The sequence below is a fragment of the Ovis aries genome, chromosome 19 (genome assembly GCF_016772045.2).
Source record: "Ovis aries strain OAR_USU_Benz2616 breed Rambouillet chromosome 19, ARS-UI_Ramb_v3.0, whole genome shotgun sequence".
NCBI lineage: Eukaryota > Metazoa > Chordata > Mammalia > Artiodactyla > Bovidae > Ovis > Ovis aries.
Window position 1 is genome coordinate 52100662 of NC_056072.1, and position 18307 is coordinate 52118968.

General features: G+C 51.8%; 1 protein-coding gene across 2 annotated transcripts; it reads left to right on the plus strand.

The window, feature by feature from the left end:
* The first annotated feature begins 700 nt into the window (after window positions 1-700).
* CSPG5 (chondroitin sulfate proteoglycan 5) lies at window positions 701-13099 on the plus strand. Of its 2 annotated transcripts, none has more exons than XM_042236317.1 (5): window positions 701-958; window positions 1631-2738; window positions 5558-5746; window positions 7640-7715; window positions 12577-13099. In XM_042236317.1, the coding sequence occupies exons 1-5, from the start codon at window positions 862-864 to the stop codon at window positions 12736-12738; spliced, it is 1632 nt and encodes a 543-aa protein (XP_042092251.1). In that variant the 5' UTR covers window positions 701-861; the 3' UTR covers window positions 12739-13099. The 2 variants fall into 2 exon arrangements, with proteins under 2 accessions (XP_042092251.1, XP_042092252.1); XM_042236318.1 differs by lacking the exon at window positions 12577-13099 and adding an exon at window positions 9377-11269.
* The last annotated feature ends 5208 nt before the right edge of the window (window positions 13100-18307 follow it).

Sequence of the window (18307 nt, forward strand, 5' to 3'; positions counted from 1 at the left end):
AAGGAACCGGGATTACAGGCCGCACCCTAGGCTGCCTTGAGGAGGGAAATACTTGCCCCCTGCCCCCAGGATGCTTCTGGCGGGCCTGGCTGTGCGAGGTCTGGGGCTTTGGCTGCAGACGGATTAGGTCTGATCCGATTAGAGCCTGGGAGGTCCACTTCGCCCCCTTGCCTGGCACTGTCAGCGCCCTCCCCGCCCTCGTGGGGTCTCGGGGATCTCCTGGAGACCCTTCGCCCTGAACACCGGGTTGGTGCAGAAATCCGAGAAGCTCCGTGTGCCCTGGGTTCGGCTCACTGGCACAGCGCGGGCTGGGGCTTCCGCCCCCTGCGGCCCTTCCGAGCCCCGCCCCGAGCCTGCGGGTGTCTGGGCGCCCCCCTCTGTGCTCGCCGCTTGGCGGGTGGGTTCCCCGCTGTTGGGGGGCCCGTGCCAGCCCCTCCACTGGGAGGGCAGGACCACGGCCCCGCCCCGCAGGTCTCCCGCCAGTGCACCTGGCGGCTAATGCCACGAGCGGCACTGTGCGCCTGTCCGCGCGATGCCCCGCGTCCGTTTGTCTCCGCGTGCAGAGCCGGGGGTCTGTCTGTCCCCACCGCAGGAGGACTGAGCAGGGCCGGCGTCAGAGCTACGTGCGGCGGGGCGGGCGCGGCGGGCGGGGTGGGGGCGGCGCTGAGCGCGGCAGCGGCGGCGCGGGAGGCGGGGAGGCGCGGCGCGCCGGGGACAGCGGCGGACGGCGGCGGCATGCGGCTTCTCCCTTTGCCCATCGTGGGCTGAGACGGCCGCAGCACGGGCGGGAGGCGCGGCGGCCGGTGAGCCGAGGGCGCAGCCAGCCGGGCAGACCGCGGACAGCGGTCGGGGCGCCGCGCCATGGGCCGAGCCGAGGGCGGGGGCCCGGGCCGGGGGCCACCGCCGCTGCTGCTGCTTCTGGGGGTTACGCTGGTGCTCGCTTCTGGGGCCGCGCCGGGTAGGTACCGACCGCTACCGGGACCCCAGCGGCTCTGGCGCCCCACCTTGGGCCAGGGTCCCGTTGGCTTCGGGTGCAAGAGGTGTCCGCGAGCTCTGCCAAGGGGGCGGGGCAGCGGCTTGCCCGCAGCTCGGGCGGGGGAAGGGGCGCACGAGGAGATGCGGGGACTTGCTGGAGGCGACACGGCGGCCGCCACCCGAGTGTGGAGACAGAGGTGTTGGCTGGGGGTGGGCCTGTTGGGGCGGGGCCTGAGGGTGAGATTTCGGGGCGGGACCTGGAGGTGATGGCGGGGCAGGGGAATGCGAGTTCGGGGCGGAGCCCTAAGGGTGAGACTTTGGGGCGGGGCCTGGTGTGTAATGGAGCCCCGAAGGTAAGACTTTGCCAGGAGCTAGAACTGAGGGCCGCCCGGGTTAGAGCGCGGGTGATGTCGGGGGCGGGGCCTTTCGCTTGGGGGCAGGGCCTAAGCGAGGATAACGTTTGGTCGGGTGCGTTCTCGGGCTTGTGGGGCGGGCTCGGGGCGGGGCGTAATGATGGGGCGTGGCCTTGGGAGAGCTTGGCGCTGAGGCTTAAGGTTGGCGGGGGTCTGAGAGAGCAGCCGCGGCGGGGGCGGGGCGCTGCCCCAGCTCTAAGGCGCGCGCGGTCGCTGACGCCCCGCCCCTCTCCCTCCCACAGTGCCTGAGGCGGGCAGCGCCGTCGAGGCAGACACGCCTGTGAAGAGCGTCCCGGCGTGGGAGCCGCGTGCTAACGACACGCGGGAGAAGGCCGGCCCACCAGCAGCTGGGAAAGATGAGACTTCTCGGACTGCGCCCGGCGGAGAGCAGGCCTTGGTGGGCCCTGGGGTCGGGGCTGAGGAGGCGCTGGAGGCGTCGGCGGCGGTGACAGGCACAGCCTGGCTGGAGGCCGAGAGCCCAGGCCTGGGCGGAGTGACCGCAGAGGCGGGCAGCGGCGACACCCAGGCCCTTCCAGCCACGCTTCCGACTCCCGACGAGGCCCTTGGGCCGTCCTCGACGTCCGCAGCCACCTTCGAGGCTACGGAAGCCAGTGAACCACCCTCCCCCACCCCTGGCGACAAGCCAAGCCCAGGCCCTGAACTCCCCAAGGAGAGCCCCATGGAGGTTTGGCTGAACCTGGGAGGCAGCACACCTGACCCTCACGGGCCGGAGCCCACGTACCCCTTTCAGGGCACACTGGAGCCCCACCCAGCATCAGATATAATTGACATCGACTACTTCGAAGGATTGGATGGTGAGGGCCGTGGCGCCGACCTGGGGAGCTTCCCTGGGTCGCCAGGTACCTCAGAGCACCACCCTGATCCCGGGGGAGAGACCCCTTCCTGGAGCCTGCTTGACTTATACGATGACTTCACTCCCTTTGATGAGTCTGATTTCTACCCTACTACATCCTTCTATGATGACTTGGATGAAGAGGAGGAAGAAGAGGAGGACAAGGATGCAGTGGGAGGCGGAGACCTGGAAGATGAAAATGACCTAGTGCCCACTGAGAAGCCTGGTCTGGGGCCCGGGACAGGCCAGCCCACCAGTCGGTGGCACGCTGTCCCTCCACAGCATACTCTGGGCATGGTCCCGGGCAGCAGCATTGCCCTCAGGCCCCGCCCAGGAGAGCCAGGCAGGGACCTGGCCCCTAGCGAGAATGGCACTGTGTGCCGCAGTGGCTTTGTGAGACATAACGGCTCCTGCCGGTCAGTGTGCGACCTCTTCCCAAGTTACTGTCACAATGGCGGCCAGTGCTACCTGGTGGAGAACATTGGGGCCTTCTGCAGGTAAGGATGTGGCAGGCAGGTGTCCAGGGAATTGTCAGGAGAACTCCTGAAGGGGGCATGGGAGGCTGCCTCAGCAGAGAGGGGGATGTGACAGGTTCCCAGAACGTGTGTGTTTATGGGTCAAGAGATGGTCCCAGTAAATATTCTACAGACTAACAGCTTAAATGTACTTCCTGTGAGCTCATCACTAGGAGAGTTTCCTCAGAAGAAAGATTGTGCATTTCCTCTAAGTGTCGTTCTCTTTACCAAACCAGTAAACTATAAAGGTGAAACGAAAGGACTTGGCCAAGGGTTTTGGAAAGGGCCTTTGCTGGCTTGAGGGCAAGTTCTTGTTGGCAAGTTCTAGCTAAATTTGCAGAAGGACAAAGTCCATAGACGCCCTGGGAGAAGAGAGAACTGCTGACTACTCCCTCTGAGCCATGTGCGAGGCAGAAGAAGGGCTCTGTGACCCGGGGGGGCACGCACTTCAGGTGGCACGAATGAGGACCTTCTCACTGGATAAAGACCCAGAGAGCAGCCACTCAAACAGGTCAAGTCAAGCAGAGTGTCCTTCCTCACACAGCAGATGTTTGGCGTTTCTTAGTTCTGGGTAGTGACTTTGCTCCTTGTACCTTGGTTGTTGTCTTCCTGGAGATACTCAGTCTGACATGTTTTAAAGACCCAGAAAGTTTAGTGTCAGAGTAACGATCTTGTGTGCAGCCACCAGCCCATGCCTCATTAGTAATTAACCGCATATACCTGCCCTCACAGCAAGGTAGTTAACCTGCTGGAGAACTCACGGGCTTATTCTTATTCTGGATGAAGCACATGTCCAGGGCTGAGTGTTTTGCTTCTCTCCATCCTCTACAGGCCCTAGAAGTGGCAAGTAGACCTCAGATTCTTCTGGGACTTGTTTCCACCAGTCCTAAGAGTGAAACATTTCTGTAATCTGGGTATCTCTGTTTTTTTAAGTGCCATTCCCTATGTTTCTTTTTCTGGGGCTTTTTGGAGGTATATAAAGAATTCAGATTCTATGGGTCTTAATGTTCTGATAGAAGAATAATATAATGCATGCATGCTGTGCCTTTGTCATTAAAGCTTGAGTTTCCTTCCTATGAAGTTCTCTCCTATAAATGATTGTGTCATTAGGGTCACTAATATAAAATGTGTCCACACAGCTCTGATTGGAGCTGTCCAGCCATTGCCAAAAAGAAGAAGATATTATGATCAAGATATTATGGCAACAAGACCTTGCTGGTTGCTTAAGGGCTACCAGAAATACAAGGAAACCCTGATCTTGCTCCTCAGACTCTAGTTGTGGAGGGAGGACTATAGTAATGATTTTAGCCTGGGAGCTATGGAATCTCTGCAAAATTAGTATCTTTCATCCTATTGGAGGCCTGGGTTTTCACCTTCGAAGTTAGCTCCCCATCAGAGTATTAAATTTGGAGGCCTCGTTGCCTCTGGAGCACTAGAACAGTTCCCAGAACCTCCTGGAGCTATCAAGGGACCCCCCAATAGTAAGCATGCCCTCACTGAGTGGCATGCCTAAACTGACCATGGATCCTCCAGTGGATCCTGCCTTAGGAGGACTTCTCACTAGTCTACTCCACAGCCCCCCTTGCACAGCTTCCATCCCAGGATCATCCACCCTGGGCCTCCCTACCAGAAATGCCTCCTCTGACGGGTAACCCAGGCCCAGCCCCAGCTTGGAAACTGTTTTACATTCCACTCACAGGAGGCTGCCGAGCCGTTGGTTGCAGACTGCAGCATGCTTTTGTCTGTGTCACCCGACCACTGCAGGGAAGCGAGCAGAGCTATGGCAGAACTTCTCCAGAGCACTGTGTTAGAGGGACCTTCTTTCCCCGCTGTCCTCCAACAGTCTCCCACGACTGCAGAGGGGCTGCTGGATAAGAGAATTCACTGCTCGCCACAGAGCCCCACCCTCTTCTAGGTGTGGAGTAGCTAATTCTCCTGGGTTTGATTTCCCCATTTCTGGACTCCTTTCTCCTCTGTCATTCACCCTGAGGTTCATGTCCCTCCTTTGCCTGCCTCTGTATCCTTCCACATTTTTTCCTCTTTGAAGCAGCCTGGTTCCCATGGAAACAGCAATGTCATTGGAAGAGTTGGAGCCTGGGAATGTCCCCAAGGGCAGGAGAAAGTCACTCAACAAAAGGACTGAAACCCACCCAGAGGGTTGATTCTCAACTCTGCTTTCATGACAGTTCTCATGGTGACAGGACAGGAAGCTATAGGGGCGGCACCTGGGGGGCTGCTGAGATGGGGGAGAATGTACATCTATCTTTGTGCTTGTCCTTGTCTGTCGCTTCCTTATTTTCAGTGTCTGGTTAGCCATGTGAACTAGATGGGACTGCAGTGCCCCAGGATAGGGCGGGTCCTAGTACTTTGTGGAGGTAGTTCCTATTGATCTTGTTTTTTATCCTTTTTTTTTTTTTTCTCCACCAGAGCCCAGGGCAGGGGCTTGGGGGTGTTCTGGGGGAATCCTGTGATTGTTGTCATTGAAGTGGAAAACAGGGTTCCCTTCCCTCAGTCACTTCACAGGCCTGTGAATGGCCAGTGTGCTCAGTTTCTCAGCACCCCATTTACCTCATTTGTGTCAACCACCCTTGATGCATTTGTGCTACACACTCTTCCTGGTGTGGTTGTAAAGATGAGGCAAGAATAGCAACCCTAAAGTCTGCACAGATGAGGACACCCCACTTCCTATAGCTGCTCATAGGAGCAGGATGTTGACGTAAGCCCCGGGGTCAGGGGTCAGACGCTCGCTGCAGCCACGGCTGTCTGCCCGTCGCCTCAGCCTCACCCTGTCACCGCTGCAGGTGCAACACGCAGGACTACATCTGGCACAAGGGGATGCGCTGCGAATCCATCATCACCGACTTCCAGGTGATGTGCGTGGCCGTCGGCTCGGCCGCCCTTGTGCTGCTCCTGCTGTTCATGATGACGGTGTTCTTTGCCAAGAAGCTCTACCTGCTCAAGACCGAGAATACCAAGCTGCGCAGGACCAAGTGAGTCTGTGACTGCCAGCCCCGCCCTGTGGGATCTAGGAATATGGTCCTGAGAGTTTCTGGCATCTGCTGTCCATCCCTGCTTGCGTTTTTCATACCAGAGATTCACCCAAGCTTACCCGTTCCTACACGGAATGTGCTGGAATTGCAGCAGAGGTTAGGCCCTTGTGGCAGACTGCAGCTGTCCAGCACCATTCCACACACACACACTCGCCACCTTCTCTTAGAATGCTTAGGAAAGGCAACCAGAGTATAGCAGCTCCTGACTCTGGTCAAGTAACTGATTAGGTACTACGCTCAGCCCCCCACCCCCGTCTGATTACACCTGCTTCCCAGGTCTTTGACAGCCAGAGGCCGGTATGAGGATTTCTCTCCCAAATCAGCGTGAAGTGACTCCTCCAGCTCCCTCTATCTAGCTGCTCATAGGAGCAGGATGTTGACGTAAGCCCCTAGAGGATGTGCCATCCTCTTCAGTGAAAGGATTTAGCAGCACATTGCTTTTCAAACTGGTCCACCCTGGTCCAGGCAGAAGAACAGAGGGTTCAAGGAAGTCCCCGTTCCCTCTCAGTAGGATGTGGGGAGTGCTAGGACCTCGGCCTCACTTCCTCCACTTGGATTTGAAGGGCCATATGTGCATGTGGAGTCTCATTTCAGCTCTTCTCCGGGCAGAGGAGTGACACCCGTGCACCTGTGAGAACCAGCATGCATTTGCCCTTGAAGCCCACGCCTTGAACACTTGGATGTGACCTTACCCACCGTGACACAGTCACTGTTACCACTTAGCAAAGTAAAGAACCTTCTGAAATGTCACAGGAGTCAGACAAGGAGGAGACTGGAGTTCAGCTTCCTCAGGACCCAAGAGGCAATTTATGCAGGACCGCCCCACCCCCCTTTCCCCCTGTTGTTTCCCCCCAGTTAATTCCCTCCCCCTGACCCGAGACTCTCTCCAGAGAATGGGACTGAAGGACTTGCCCTGGGTCCTGGGAAAGGGACAAAACGCCATCTGTTGCTCCTTTGCTGGGTAAACTCGTGGGACGTGCAGATGCCAGCAGCTCTCTGCCGCCTTTCAGCTAACCGTCCTGGGGCTGCGAGGGCCTCTCCATTGTGCCTGTGCATTGAGGCAGGGCTGTATCTGTGCATGTGATCACAAGCCAAGGCCCTTGGCTCCTCACACCACCACTGAGGGGGTAGGGGGAGGGTCAGGGTGGGAATGGGCCCACCTACCAGGGCTGCTGCTGATGACCGGGGAGAGAAGGAACGCTGCCAGGGCAGTAGAGAAGCAGGAGCTGAGGCCCAGGGAAGGAGCCTCTTCTAGGTCCTCCTCCTGGAACCAGTTTGCGTTTTGCACAGAGCATGGCTCCCCCAGCCCTTCAGCTCAAATGCCACCTTCCTTATTTCCTCTGCACACCTCCTTTCTTTCCCAAGCCTGGTTGCCACTCTGCAATCACTATTAATACATGTACCCAGTGCACTACAGATACTGCTGTAGTGTATTGATTCTAAGATACCCATTTTTTCCCCACATATTAGCATCTCTGAAATTGGATTGTGTCTTACAGTCGCTGGCATCTTATAATCACTGTTGGCCAGATGGCAGTCATGATGTAGTTGTAATTGTCTGGCAGGCACAAACGTGGTCATAGCTGTTCATATCGTTGTCAGTTCTTTATCTAAAGTCTGAATGAGTGCCTTAAAGTGTGTAATGAAAACTCTAGATGATAAGAAAGGATTGGACCATGGTTTAAATGACAGAAGGTTTTTCTTAGTGGTACAGAAAATAGGGGTACACCCATGACATTTGACGAAATACAGTGTTTGCCCTGTGAAGCTTCTATCAGATGTCGCTGTGATCATTTCACTTACATTTTCCCTTCTCTCTTCTGTCCTAACCAGCAAATTCCGGACCCCATCTGAGCTCCACAATGATAACTTCTCCCTGTCCACCATTGCCGAGGGCTCTCACCCAAACGTAAGGAAACATTGCGACCCTCCGCGTTCCCCTCCCTCTCACTGCCTGTGCCTGGGCTCGCTATGAAATGCTGTCTGTCAGGTAACTGGTCTTCGCATCTGCCCTTGTGCCTGTTCCCACCCCTGCCCGTGTCTCTGGTTCACTTCAGCATATGAACCCACTGCTCAGAGCTCTGAGGGTCTGGATAGTGTGGCCTGTACGGGCCATGAGAGTGAGAAGAAGGGCGTGATGCCGTGTCACTCCTGGACAGGCAAAGTAGCACAAAGTACAGAAGAACCGTTTCTGGGATGGCGCATGATTTTCAGCTTCGTCTCAGCTTTAGAAGTCTGATTTTTGTCTTCTTTTCTACATTGAGAAGAAATCCTCTGCTTTTCTTGCTAGGGACTTTCTCGCTGGTCTTTGAAGCAGATGGTGCTTGTTCTTTGGGGTGAATGGGAAAACCTCTGGGATTGCCGGAAAAACAATCTGACACTGTTTTGAGAGCCCTAAAAATGAGCAGGCTCATATACACTGGTTATATACACCGAAAGAGGCCAATCTAGGATAGTTTTTAAAAGTTTTGATATAAAGGGAAGCATAGAACACTGGCAGAACCAATAGTGTAGGGATAAATCTGTCCTTAACGAGGATGGGTTTATAAATGGAAGTTGAAACCCAATAAGAGGTCTCCCGATAGACCGTTTCCTTTTTTTTATAACTGGGGAAAGTGCATCCCCAGAAGGCAAAGGAGAAAATAATAGTCTATGAAGCTGTTCACCAAACCCCAGAAAAGAACAAGTTGACCTGCAGAAGGAGGAGAAAAGGAGTCAATTTAAATAAGAAATAAAAAAGGCCAATTTAAGCTAATTTTTTAAAGACTTTGCTATAAAGGATAGAGAAAAAACAGATATATTTTACGTGATATGTACCAAGATACTAAGTTTAAGATGAGCATAACTGTCAAGGAAACAAGATGTCCTATCACGTCTGAGATTGGTGACCACTCCAATCAACCCACAAGGATGTAGGGTGTGCCTTGTCTTGGAACACCCCATCCCAACATACCCAGCCCCTGGCAGTGATGTGCATGTAGTTGCCATTTATGAATTACTGGTGATCAGTGGCCTGCCATGGGGTCTCTCAGACCCACTGTCTGGTGTGCCATGTCATACATGAGGGACAGCAGGCCTGACCTGTACAGGAGTGCCTGCAATCAGGATATTTATTAGCCACAGAGTGCAAGGGTCCTTGGCAAAGCTTCTGACTCATGCATTTCTGGCAGCCTTGGTATGTCCACCTTTCCTGCTCACAAAGATGGAGGGGAAGGAAATAGCGTCTCTTGGAGGCCTTGGTTGCAGGAGCCAACAGAAAGGTCTCCAGTTCTTGCGGACCCAACTTTGGGAAAGCAAGGCATTTATCCAGGAAAACTGCCACTGACCTTGAGCAGGGTGGTCAGCCATGGTGGACTCTGCCCGAGAAGCGCCCTGGGGTTGTCTGGGCGGCACTCAGCTCTCTGGCTCCTCTGGGATCCTGCGGGCCATTTCCATGGGCATCGTTCCCTCAGCTTGTGCCCCAGGGTACATCCTATCACCTCTGCCAAAGCCCTGAGCCTGTGGGGGGTGGCTCTCCTGTCCAGCAGCTGGATTTTCCACTTCACCTCTCATTCCCTCCACCTCACCCAGAAGTCAGACTTGGTCATAGTCAAGATCTTGTGCACTGACAGTGAAGACAGTTACCACCTTATGATGAAGTGGAGCCCTGGCCATTGCTTCAGCCACCGCAGTGACTGCTGACAAGCGCTGCTGGCAGCAGGATGAAAGTGAGAGAACCTCCAGATGAGCTGGGAGCCGAAACGGGGGCAGCTAGTCTCCCCATCCCTCTCCCTTCACCCCTCAAAAAAGAAAAAAACCTTGTTGATTTTGGCATCTCCTAAAATTTTGTAGAGTTTTCTTTATCTTAGTAGAGGGGTTATTTCTTTTACATAAGTCAAGGAGATAGAATGGGTCGTTTTCCTACTCAGTTCCAATAATCTCTATAAACCACTGTCTGAAAAGATTTCAAACAACAAAGTACCACTTTGGGTCTGGTTGGGAAAGGGTCCATGGCTGGTGTCTGTGTCGGGGCACGTCCCTCTCCCCTTCTACACTCATCACTCTGCTGCTCCTGGACTGGGCCCTCTGCAGTGACGTGGGACCCTGTGGCTGGTGAGCCAGCAGCTGAGTGTGTGAGGGCCTTGTGTCACTGAGCAGCCAGCCTCGGAAAGAAACTTCAGAAGGAAAAGGAAAAGCCTGTGGCTTTACAGCCCCTGTTATGAAGGTTTGCCCTTTTCCGGGAGGAATGGCAAATGTGTGGAAGGCTGGGCACCTCCCACTGCATGGTGTGAGCGAAGTGAGTGAAGTGTCTGAGCGTCGGAAGCCGCCCTGCCCATCTCCCAGCTGTGCTGTCAGCAGTGTCGTGGCGGGGACTTGGTCCTCCTGAGAGTGGATGGATCTTCCAGGAGGCCCCTTAGTGTTGCCCATCCTCACCCCACCCTGCCAGTTTAAATCTTTCCTACTTCCCAGTCTCTGTTTCCTCCATATATTTGGTAAAACACTGGCTGCCCTCCCTCTTCTGATAGAGGCTTGTGTCTGAACAAGAAGACATCCAGGCCTGAACCCCTGGCGGAAGGATGCCCATATGGCTGGGACAGAAAGCTGGAAATAGTTCCCAGGGCTTAGGCCAGGGGGAGGTCCAGTTTCCTTACGATAAGGAACTTCCACCAAATCAAAGCCAGAGGGGCCTTCAGCTGGAGGGACTCAGCCACCCTAGGCCTAAGAGGATGGCGTTCTGGAGCAAACACGTGGATGAGAATCGCTCCATCCTGGTCTAGACATGCCCTCACCTGTCTACCTGCTGAAGGCACTTAGCTTGTCGCATACCATTGTCGGATGGATACCTGTGTTCCTGATCTGTAGGACTGACTTCTCCCACCCATTGGCCTGGAAGGCAGCTTTCTCCTCTGTCCAAGTCCTCAAGAGGCCAGGTTTAATTAGGTTCCCCACCTTCATGGCATCAGTTTTGATGCCCAGGTCTATACAACTCACTAAATTCACTTTTTCACGTTAGGAGAATATCCCTGTGCCCCTGTATGCCAAGGAGAGTGTGATGGGCCCAGGGTAGGGGTGGTTATCTTGAAAAACGTGAAAGTGAGTTCCATTCTTGCCAGAGGAGAGGTGAGTATAGGCCATCCTGTCTTGCTCCAAATTTTGCTGTAATCCCCAGTCCCTTCTCCTCAGGGTCTCAGGTGTTTATGTCCAGCGTCTTCCCCCAACACCTCACACGAGCTCTACCTCATCCTGCTTCCCTCTCCCATAAAAGAAACCTGTGTGTGTGTGTGTGTACATAATACACTTAATATATCAGGTCCATCTTTCCATCTCAGCACATATACACTTATGCCACTGACCAGTTTTTTCTCAGCCTCTCCAAGCAGGGGTAGAAAATACCCACTGCCTGTAGGCGCTGTGTGCAGTGGCCTTGCCTGAAATCTGCCTCAACACAGAATAAAGTTCATTTTGCCTTGTGCCTGTCTCATACACACTGGAAGTGGGGAGCGTGTGTTCCGCTGTTGTCTGTAAATCACTCCTGAAGTCTTCGAAACTCTCAGATTGCTCTGTGCAAGCCGGCCTTCTGTGACAGTGCTCAGTGAGGCTGGAGTGGGGGCAGGTCATAGTGGTTTCTACATGGACAGTACACTGAACACCTGTAGCGTCTGATGCAAGCCTAGCGCCTTTCCCTACTTTCCAACTAGTCCCTCCCCTGACCTAGTGCCATTACAGGTCAGACTCAGGACCAGGCAGCATGGACTCGGGCTCACCATTCTGTAGAGAATGTCCTGGTCCTTAATCACCATGAGTACCTTGGCTTTCAGAAGTGATTAAAGCAAGAAAGGGCTGAGCTGGCTGGTCAGATAGGCACATTACCCTTCTTGCCCTCCATGAACCTGCCTGGGTGGCGACACAGCCTCTTTGATCTGCGAAGATTCTGAGCACTTACAATAGCTATTTGGGGCTTCTGAGAAAGAACCGAGGCCCCCCTGGGTAAAATCTGCTCAGGGACTCCTGAAGGAAGAGTAGTGGGAAGAAGGTGTCGCTGTAGGAGTTCTCTGAATGCAGAGCTGGAGGACTGTACCGGTGCGGGTTTCCTGGGAAGCATTAACAAGCTCAGCTAGGCTCAGGAGCTTGTCCTGGGGTTGCAGGCAACACAGAGAGGCAGGGAGGTGCGGGGACCCATCAGAGAGGGGCTGCAAACCAGCAGCACGGGGCTTAGACTGAGGGAGCACCATGTAAGTCGGCATCTGTGTGGTAGATAAAGTCTGATAGGCTCGCACATCTCCGGCCTCTAGTCAGAGAACATGAATTTGCTGTGGGGAGCGGGGCCCTGACTCTGCCGGAATCAGCTCTGCGCCTGACCACAGCCCTGTTTGCACATCAACAAGTCATGTTCCTGATCAAGACCTTTTGGCGAGAGCAGAACTCCTCAGGATGGAGGGCCGTGTGAAGAGGGGCCAGGCACAGCTCACCAGCAGGTGAGGCTTTAGAGGGACCAGGCTGAGTATTAAAAGGGACTGTTTCTCCCCAGTCTGGCTTCCATTACAGGTATTTGTAACGCAGTTACCTCTTGGGTTTTCATCCATACATGGCCAGTGTTTTTTGAGGATGATGTTCCAAAAGAGTAGCTGCTAATGAGTCACTTTGGTTCATCCAAGCCCCAGCACTTTCTTCCTTTTCTCAGTTTTACTTTTTTTTTTTTAAGTAAAATAGAAAAGTCTGAGATGTTACTTGATTCCTCCACCCATTGTCTCCTTCCCACTCTTGCCTCAGCTTTTATTTTTCTCTTCCAGGATGATTCTAGCGCTCCCCACAAAATCCAGGAAGCTCTCAAGTCCTGCCTGAAAGAGGAGGAGCCATTTAACATCCAGAACTCCATGTCGCCCAAACTCGAGGGTGGCAAGGGTGACCCGGCCGACCTGGAAGTGAACTGTCTTCAGAACAACTTAACCTGAAGCCGAGCAAGAGAGGAAATGGGGGGGCGGGGGGCGGGGGAAGAAGCATTATCTCCTCTTGTACAGATTCTATTTCTTGTAACCATTTGTTAAACTCCTTTCTTTTTCTGATCTCATGGCATGCCTTGGTGTATTTTGTACAGGAGGGAAAAAACACACCATAAGCAAAGAACCCGAAGAGAATTACAATGCGTTGGATTGTCTGTCTGTGCTGTCTGTACCTTGCTTCTGCTGCTGTGATTTCTAAACCTATGCTATTATTCAACTGACTTTTTTTTTGTACTTTGACCCACCTTTTTTTGAGATACCGGTTAAAAAAAACAACAACAAAGTTCTTGAAATAAAACTTTTTAAAAAGCCATTTTCCCTGGTGTACCTATGTCTGCTCCCTACCCTTTCTTGTCACTTTGAGTTGAATTCTTACCTTTAGTGAGGATGTGTGTTCATACACGTTTCATATCCGAGAAATGGTCTATGTATTAGTCTGCTTGAGCTGCCATAACAATACTATACAGCCTGGGAGGCTTAACCAACAGACATCTATTTTCTGAACTTTCTGGAGGCTCGAAGTCCAAGATCACATTGACAGAGTTGATTTCCGGTGAGGCCTCTGTTTCGGGCTTGCAAATAGCCACCTCCTTGCTGTGTCAGAATGGCCTTTTCCGTGTGTGCATATGGAGGGAGAGAGCTCCCTGGTGTCCCTTCATCTTTTTATAAGGACCCCAGTCCTATTGAATTAAGGCCCTGCTCTGATGACTTCATTTAACCTTAATTACCTTATCTCCAAACACAGTCACATTAGGGGCTTCAACGCATGATATTTGGGGAGGACACAATTCAGTCCGTAACAGTCCGTAGCACCTATTATTCAAAATGCTCTCCCTCTTTCTTGGAACATTTATTCAGCACATACTCAGCCAGGTGCTATGCTAGATGCCAGGAGCTCTAGATGAATAAGATAAACTGTAACCTCAAAAAGTTAACAGTGTATGTGAGAAATAGTCTTTTGAACATTTTTAATACATTGTGTCAACAGAGTCTAGTATATACAAAGCTGTGAGAGTTGGATTTATGAATTCAGAAAGGCTTCAAGGAGAGAGGTTTACACTGGACGTTGAAGGATGGGAGGCATTTTTCAGGACGATGAAGAAGAAAAGGACACTCACAGGAGAGTTCTGCCGTGTGACTAGAAGATTGTGAGGGGGAGACATCTTAGGGGATGGGGTTGGAAAGTGCATTTTAGGACATTGCCAAGGTGCTTGTTGTCTAGTCACTAAGTCACGTCTGATTCTGCAACCCTGTGTACTGCAGCCTGTCAGCCTCCTCTGCCCATGGGCTTTTCCAGGCAAGAATACTGGAGTGGGTGGCCATTTCCTTTTCCAGGAGATCTTCCCGACCCAGGGATTGAATCCACGTCTCATGTTTTGGCAGATGGGTTCTTTACCACTGAGCCACAGGGAAGCTAATTGCCAAGGTAGGTGATGGTAAAGGCAGATAGAATGATGATTGTAGCAATCCAGGCAGGAAATGAGAATGGATTAGAGACTTAACAGTACAAATAGGCAGAATTTTGCTGACTGCTGGTGAGGAGAGTTTTCTAGAACTTTGCCTGTGTTCCCTCTGTGATAATTCCATAACTGGAATCCCTGTGAGTGTTTCTTTTGCCTAATCTCTGCTGCTTCTCCCTGATTTGTCTCCTCTGGTGCCTCATTATTTTTTAGTTTGTGCTGGACACTGTATCTGAAAAATTGTTTCTTGCAGTTTTCAGATCTAGGATGGATAGAGGGGCTTTTCAGTCGCTGCTGTCACATGCCCAGGGGCAATGGAATTCTGAGATCACGTTATTGCAGATTCCAGGTTGACACTTCCTGGCCACAAAAGGCAGACTGCGGATTTAGCAGATTGTGCAAGGGCTGGTTTACTTCGGTTCATCCTGACCCCTTAGGGGGCTTCCCCTGTGGCTCAGCTGGTGAAGAATCTGCCCGCAATGCGGGAGACCTGGGTTGGATCCCTGGGTTGGAAAGATCCCCTGGAGAAGGGAAGGCTTAGGGCACAGTCTGGAGTCTTAGCCCAAAGCAGGCAGTGGTTTATCAGTGTCCAACACCTCCCCCAGCCCCGATCCTTGAAGACTTTCAGAAACAGATTTCATTCTCTTAGTCACCTCTCCTAAAATGGGCAAGCACCTCCAGGGAAAAGGGGCCCTGAATGCTTGGCTCCCCTGTCTAGATTCCTGTCCTCTCTGGGATGTCAGCCTAGCAATTCTTTAGAATCTCGTTAGCTCTTTGATGCTTTTAAGATGTTCGTACAGCCTTTTGATTGTCCTTGGTGGAAGAGTTGGTCCAATTCACCTAGTCTCCTATTTACCGACAACATAAGTCCTCTGTTTTCATCTCCGGACTCTTTCCCAGATGGCATTCCGCTGATGCCTGTGAGCTCAGTCTGCTCTTTGCTATTGGACAAGGCTGCGTACTGGAGTGTTGGTCTGTGTGTGTATTAAGGTTTCCTAACCTGACCTGTATCCACTTTGGGAGCGTTGGCGTGGTTCTGCTTAGGACTTCCTGTAATCTCTGATTTAGGGGACAGACCTGTCTTTCATGGATAAGCACTTCTTTTCACAAGGAGGCCCAGTCAAGACGGATTGTATGTGGAAGCACTTTGTAAATTCTAAATCCCATCCAGACACAAGGGTTTGTTAGTTTTGTGTTTGTTTTTCCCACAAGAATATTATGAAACGGAGATCAAGCCCTTGGCTCTCTCCTACCTCCATAGCGCATGCAAGAGAGACGGGGGAACCCAGATGGGAAGGGAACCAGAGACAGTGCAGGCCTAACGAATGGACCTACCTAGTGCTGCCAAGGGTCTTTGACCACACGAAGGGGCTGATGTGCTGGAATAGGGTATATTGATGTGTATCTGTGCCGGTGGTCCTCTTTCCTGCCTTCTGCCTGTGCTCAGTAATTCTGCTCCATGTGGCTGGCCAGCATCCTGTCTCTCTCTGCCGTTCCCTCCCTCACCTGCCCCTGCCCACCAGTGATTGCCTCACACTGAGTTCCCCTTCATTTTCCCCCTTGGTGCTTTTTTTTTTTTAAGAGGATGATTCTCAGAGACGGTCTTTGTGTTTTTTCCACCCCACTCCACAGCTTGTCCTGTGTCCTCCTCCCTAAAGAAAGGACAGACTGAAAATGTGGGTAACTGAAGCAGCATGGAAGGAAAATCATCGGGAAGCCTTTAGGCACCAATGGGTCGTTTCACTTGGGAAACGTTTCACCTCTGTGCAATGGTGAACCATCTGTGGATACAAGGCATATCATTTACACACATAACACACCTGTATTAGTTTTCTGGGGCTGCCATAACACATGACCACAAAGTGAACAGCTTCAAGCAGTAGAAACTTATTCTCCCACAGTTCTGAAAGCTGGAAGTCTGAAATCAAGGGGTCAGCAGGCTATGCCCCCTCCCACAGCTCTGGGGAAGTGTCCTTCCTCGTCTTTTCCTCGCTTCTGCGGGCTGCCAGCCATCCCTGGCGTTCTTTGACCTGTAGTCACACCACTGTGTCTGCCTTCACGTGCTCGGCTTCCACCTGTGTGTGTCTGTCTACTCACAAGGCCTCCTTTTCTCTTTGATTTGTTTATGTGTTTATTTTTGGCTTTGTCGGGTCCTCACAGCTGCACAGGCTTTTCTCCAGTTGTGGTGCGCGGGCTTCTCCTTGCAGTGGCTTCTGTTGTTGCCGAGCATGGGCTGTAGGACACACTCAGTAGCTGTAGCACGTGGGCTTAGTTGCCCCGTGGCACGTGGAATCTTAGTTCCCTGACCAGGGATCGAACCTGCATCCCCTGTATTGGAAGGCAGAGTCTTAACCACTGGATGACCAGTGGTTTATAGACATAAAAAAGTTATCCTGTACTCCAAAAGCAGCCGGAAACCGGGGACTCAGGGCTGGAAGACCTCTCCATGTAGGAATCAGGTGGCCTCTCTGAGCCTCAGCATCTTCACCTGTAACATCCCTGTCTTTTCACAGGACTATCTGGGCATGGGATAGAGTAAGGACCAAAGTGGACCAAAGCCCTGCCTGGTGGAGCTAACTCCCCACAACATGAGGTCACAGGAGGTAAAGTCCATGGAGAGATTCTGAGACAAAGGAGGGGCTGTGCACACCCACCTCCAGGCCCAGGGAAAGGCTGAATCCTTGGACAGGGATGAAGGGGCTTTCCTGAGGTGTGTGAGCACCACCACTGCTGAGAACTATAGCAGAGGCCCCTCCCTCACCCCAGGAACTCAGCACAGGTACCAGAGTAGCTTGGGGAAGTATGGGGCTCCACTGAAGAGAACTTACAATAATATTGTCTCCTGAGTATGTTACAATGAGATTCTGCCATGCACATGGAAGCAAAGATATGCAAAGTTATCAGAAGGGATCAGATGACCAGTCAGACTCCACAGTACTCCAGGCAAAGGTTCATCACAGCCCAGGAGCAATGTGTCCATCATAGGCGTTAGCCTCCAGAGACTCATGTCCCAAGTGTACACCTTGGGGTAGAATTGCTGGGATGGAATTTAGCCAGTCTTTACAAGATAGCGTCGAAAGTGCTTGTTATCAGCTAATAACTCCCACCAACAGTGGAGCTAAACTGCTTTACTCCACATTCTTCCCAACTCTTGATATTGTCATACGTTTTCAATTTTAGTCATTCTTACAGGCTTCCTCATGGTATGCAATTGTGTTTCTAACTTGTGTTCCCTAATTATTAATGAGATTGCACCCTTTTTCATATATTTATTCATCATCTATATTTCTACTTTTGTGATGCACCCGTTTAATAACTCTTTAGCCAATTGTTCTATTATTATCTTTTCCTTAGTCATTCATGGGCATTCTTTTTGTTTTCAATGTTATGGAAGTATAGTTGATTTATAATGTGTTCATTTCTTTTGCACAGCAACGTGACTTGATTATACATATATATTCTTTTTCACATTCTTTTCCATTATGGTTTTTCACAGGATATTGAACACATTTCCCTATGCTATACAGTAGAACCTTATAGAGAATAGATCAGTGGTTGCCAGGGGCTGAGGATGGACAAAGAGCTGACTGCAAGGATGCATAAGGAAACTTGTAGCGATGGAAATGTTCTGTAACTTGCTTGTGATGATGGCTATACAAATATGTACGTTTGTCAAAATTCATGAAACTGTACACTTTAAAAAGGTGAATTTCATACCTTGTGTCAGGGCTGCCCAAGATTATTCCCAGCTTTAATGACTCACTAGCAGGATTTATACAGCTGGGCATGAGGTCAGACTCACAGCTAAGATGTATTCCCAGGAAAGGGTTCAAAGCAAAATCAGCAAATTTAAAAGCCATACACAGAGAGGTCCAGAGAAAACCAGGAGCTTCCAGCAGATGCAACACACGACGTGCTTAATTTCTTCAGCAATGAATTGTGACAACACCTTTGAGATGGTGTCTACAGGGAAAGCTCATAAGATATCCAGAGTTTTTAGCGGGGAATGGTTATGTAGACATCCACTGCTTTAGTTCAGTTCAGTTTGGTCGCTCAGTCGT

What these genes read in the sequence shown, in the direction of transcription:
- CSPG5 (XM_042236317.1), top strand. Translation starts at nt 862, where the DNA reads ATGGGCCGAGCCGAGGGCGGGGGCCCGGGCCGGGGGCCACCGCCGCTG. An exon ending in ACCAAGCTGCGCAGGACCAA is followed by an intron (nt 5,747 to 7,639) that starts GTGAGTCTGTGA and finishes TGTCCTAACCAG; the next exon opens with CAAATTCCGGACCCCATCTG. An exon ending in CCGAGGGCTCTCACCCAAAC is followed by an intron (nt 7,716 to 12,576) that starts GTAAGGAAACAT and finishes TTTCTCTTCCAG; the next exon opens with GATGATTCTAGCGCTCCCCA.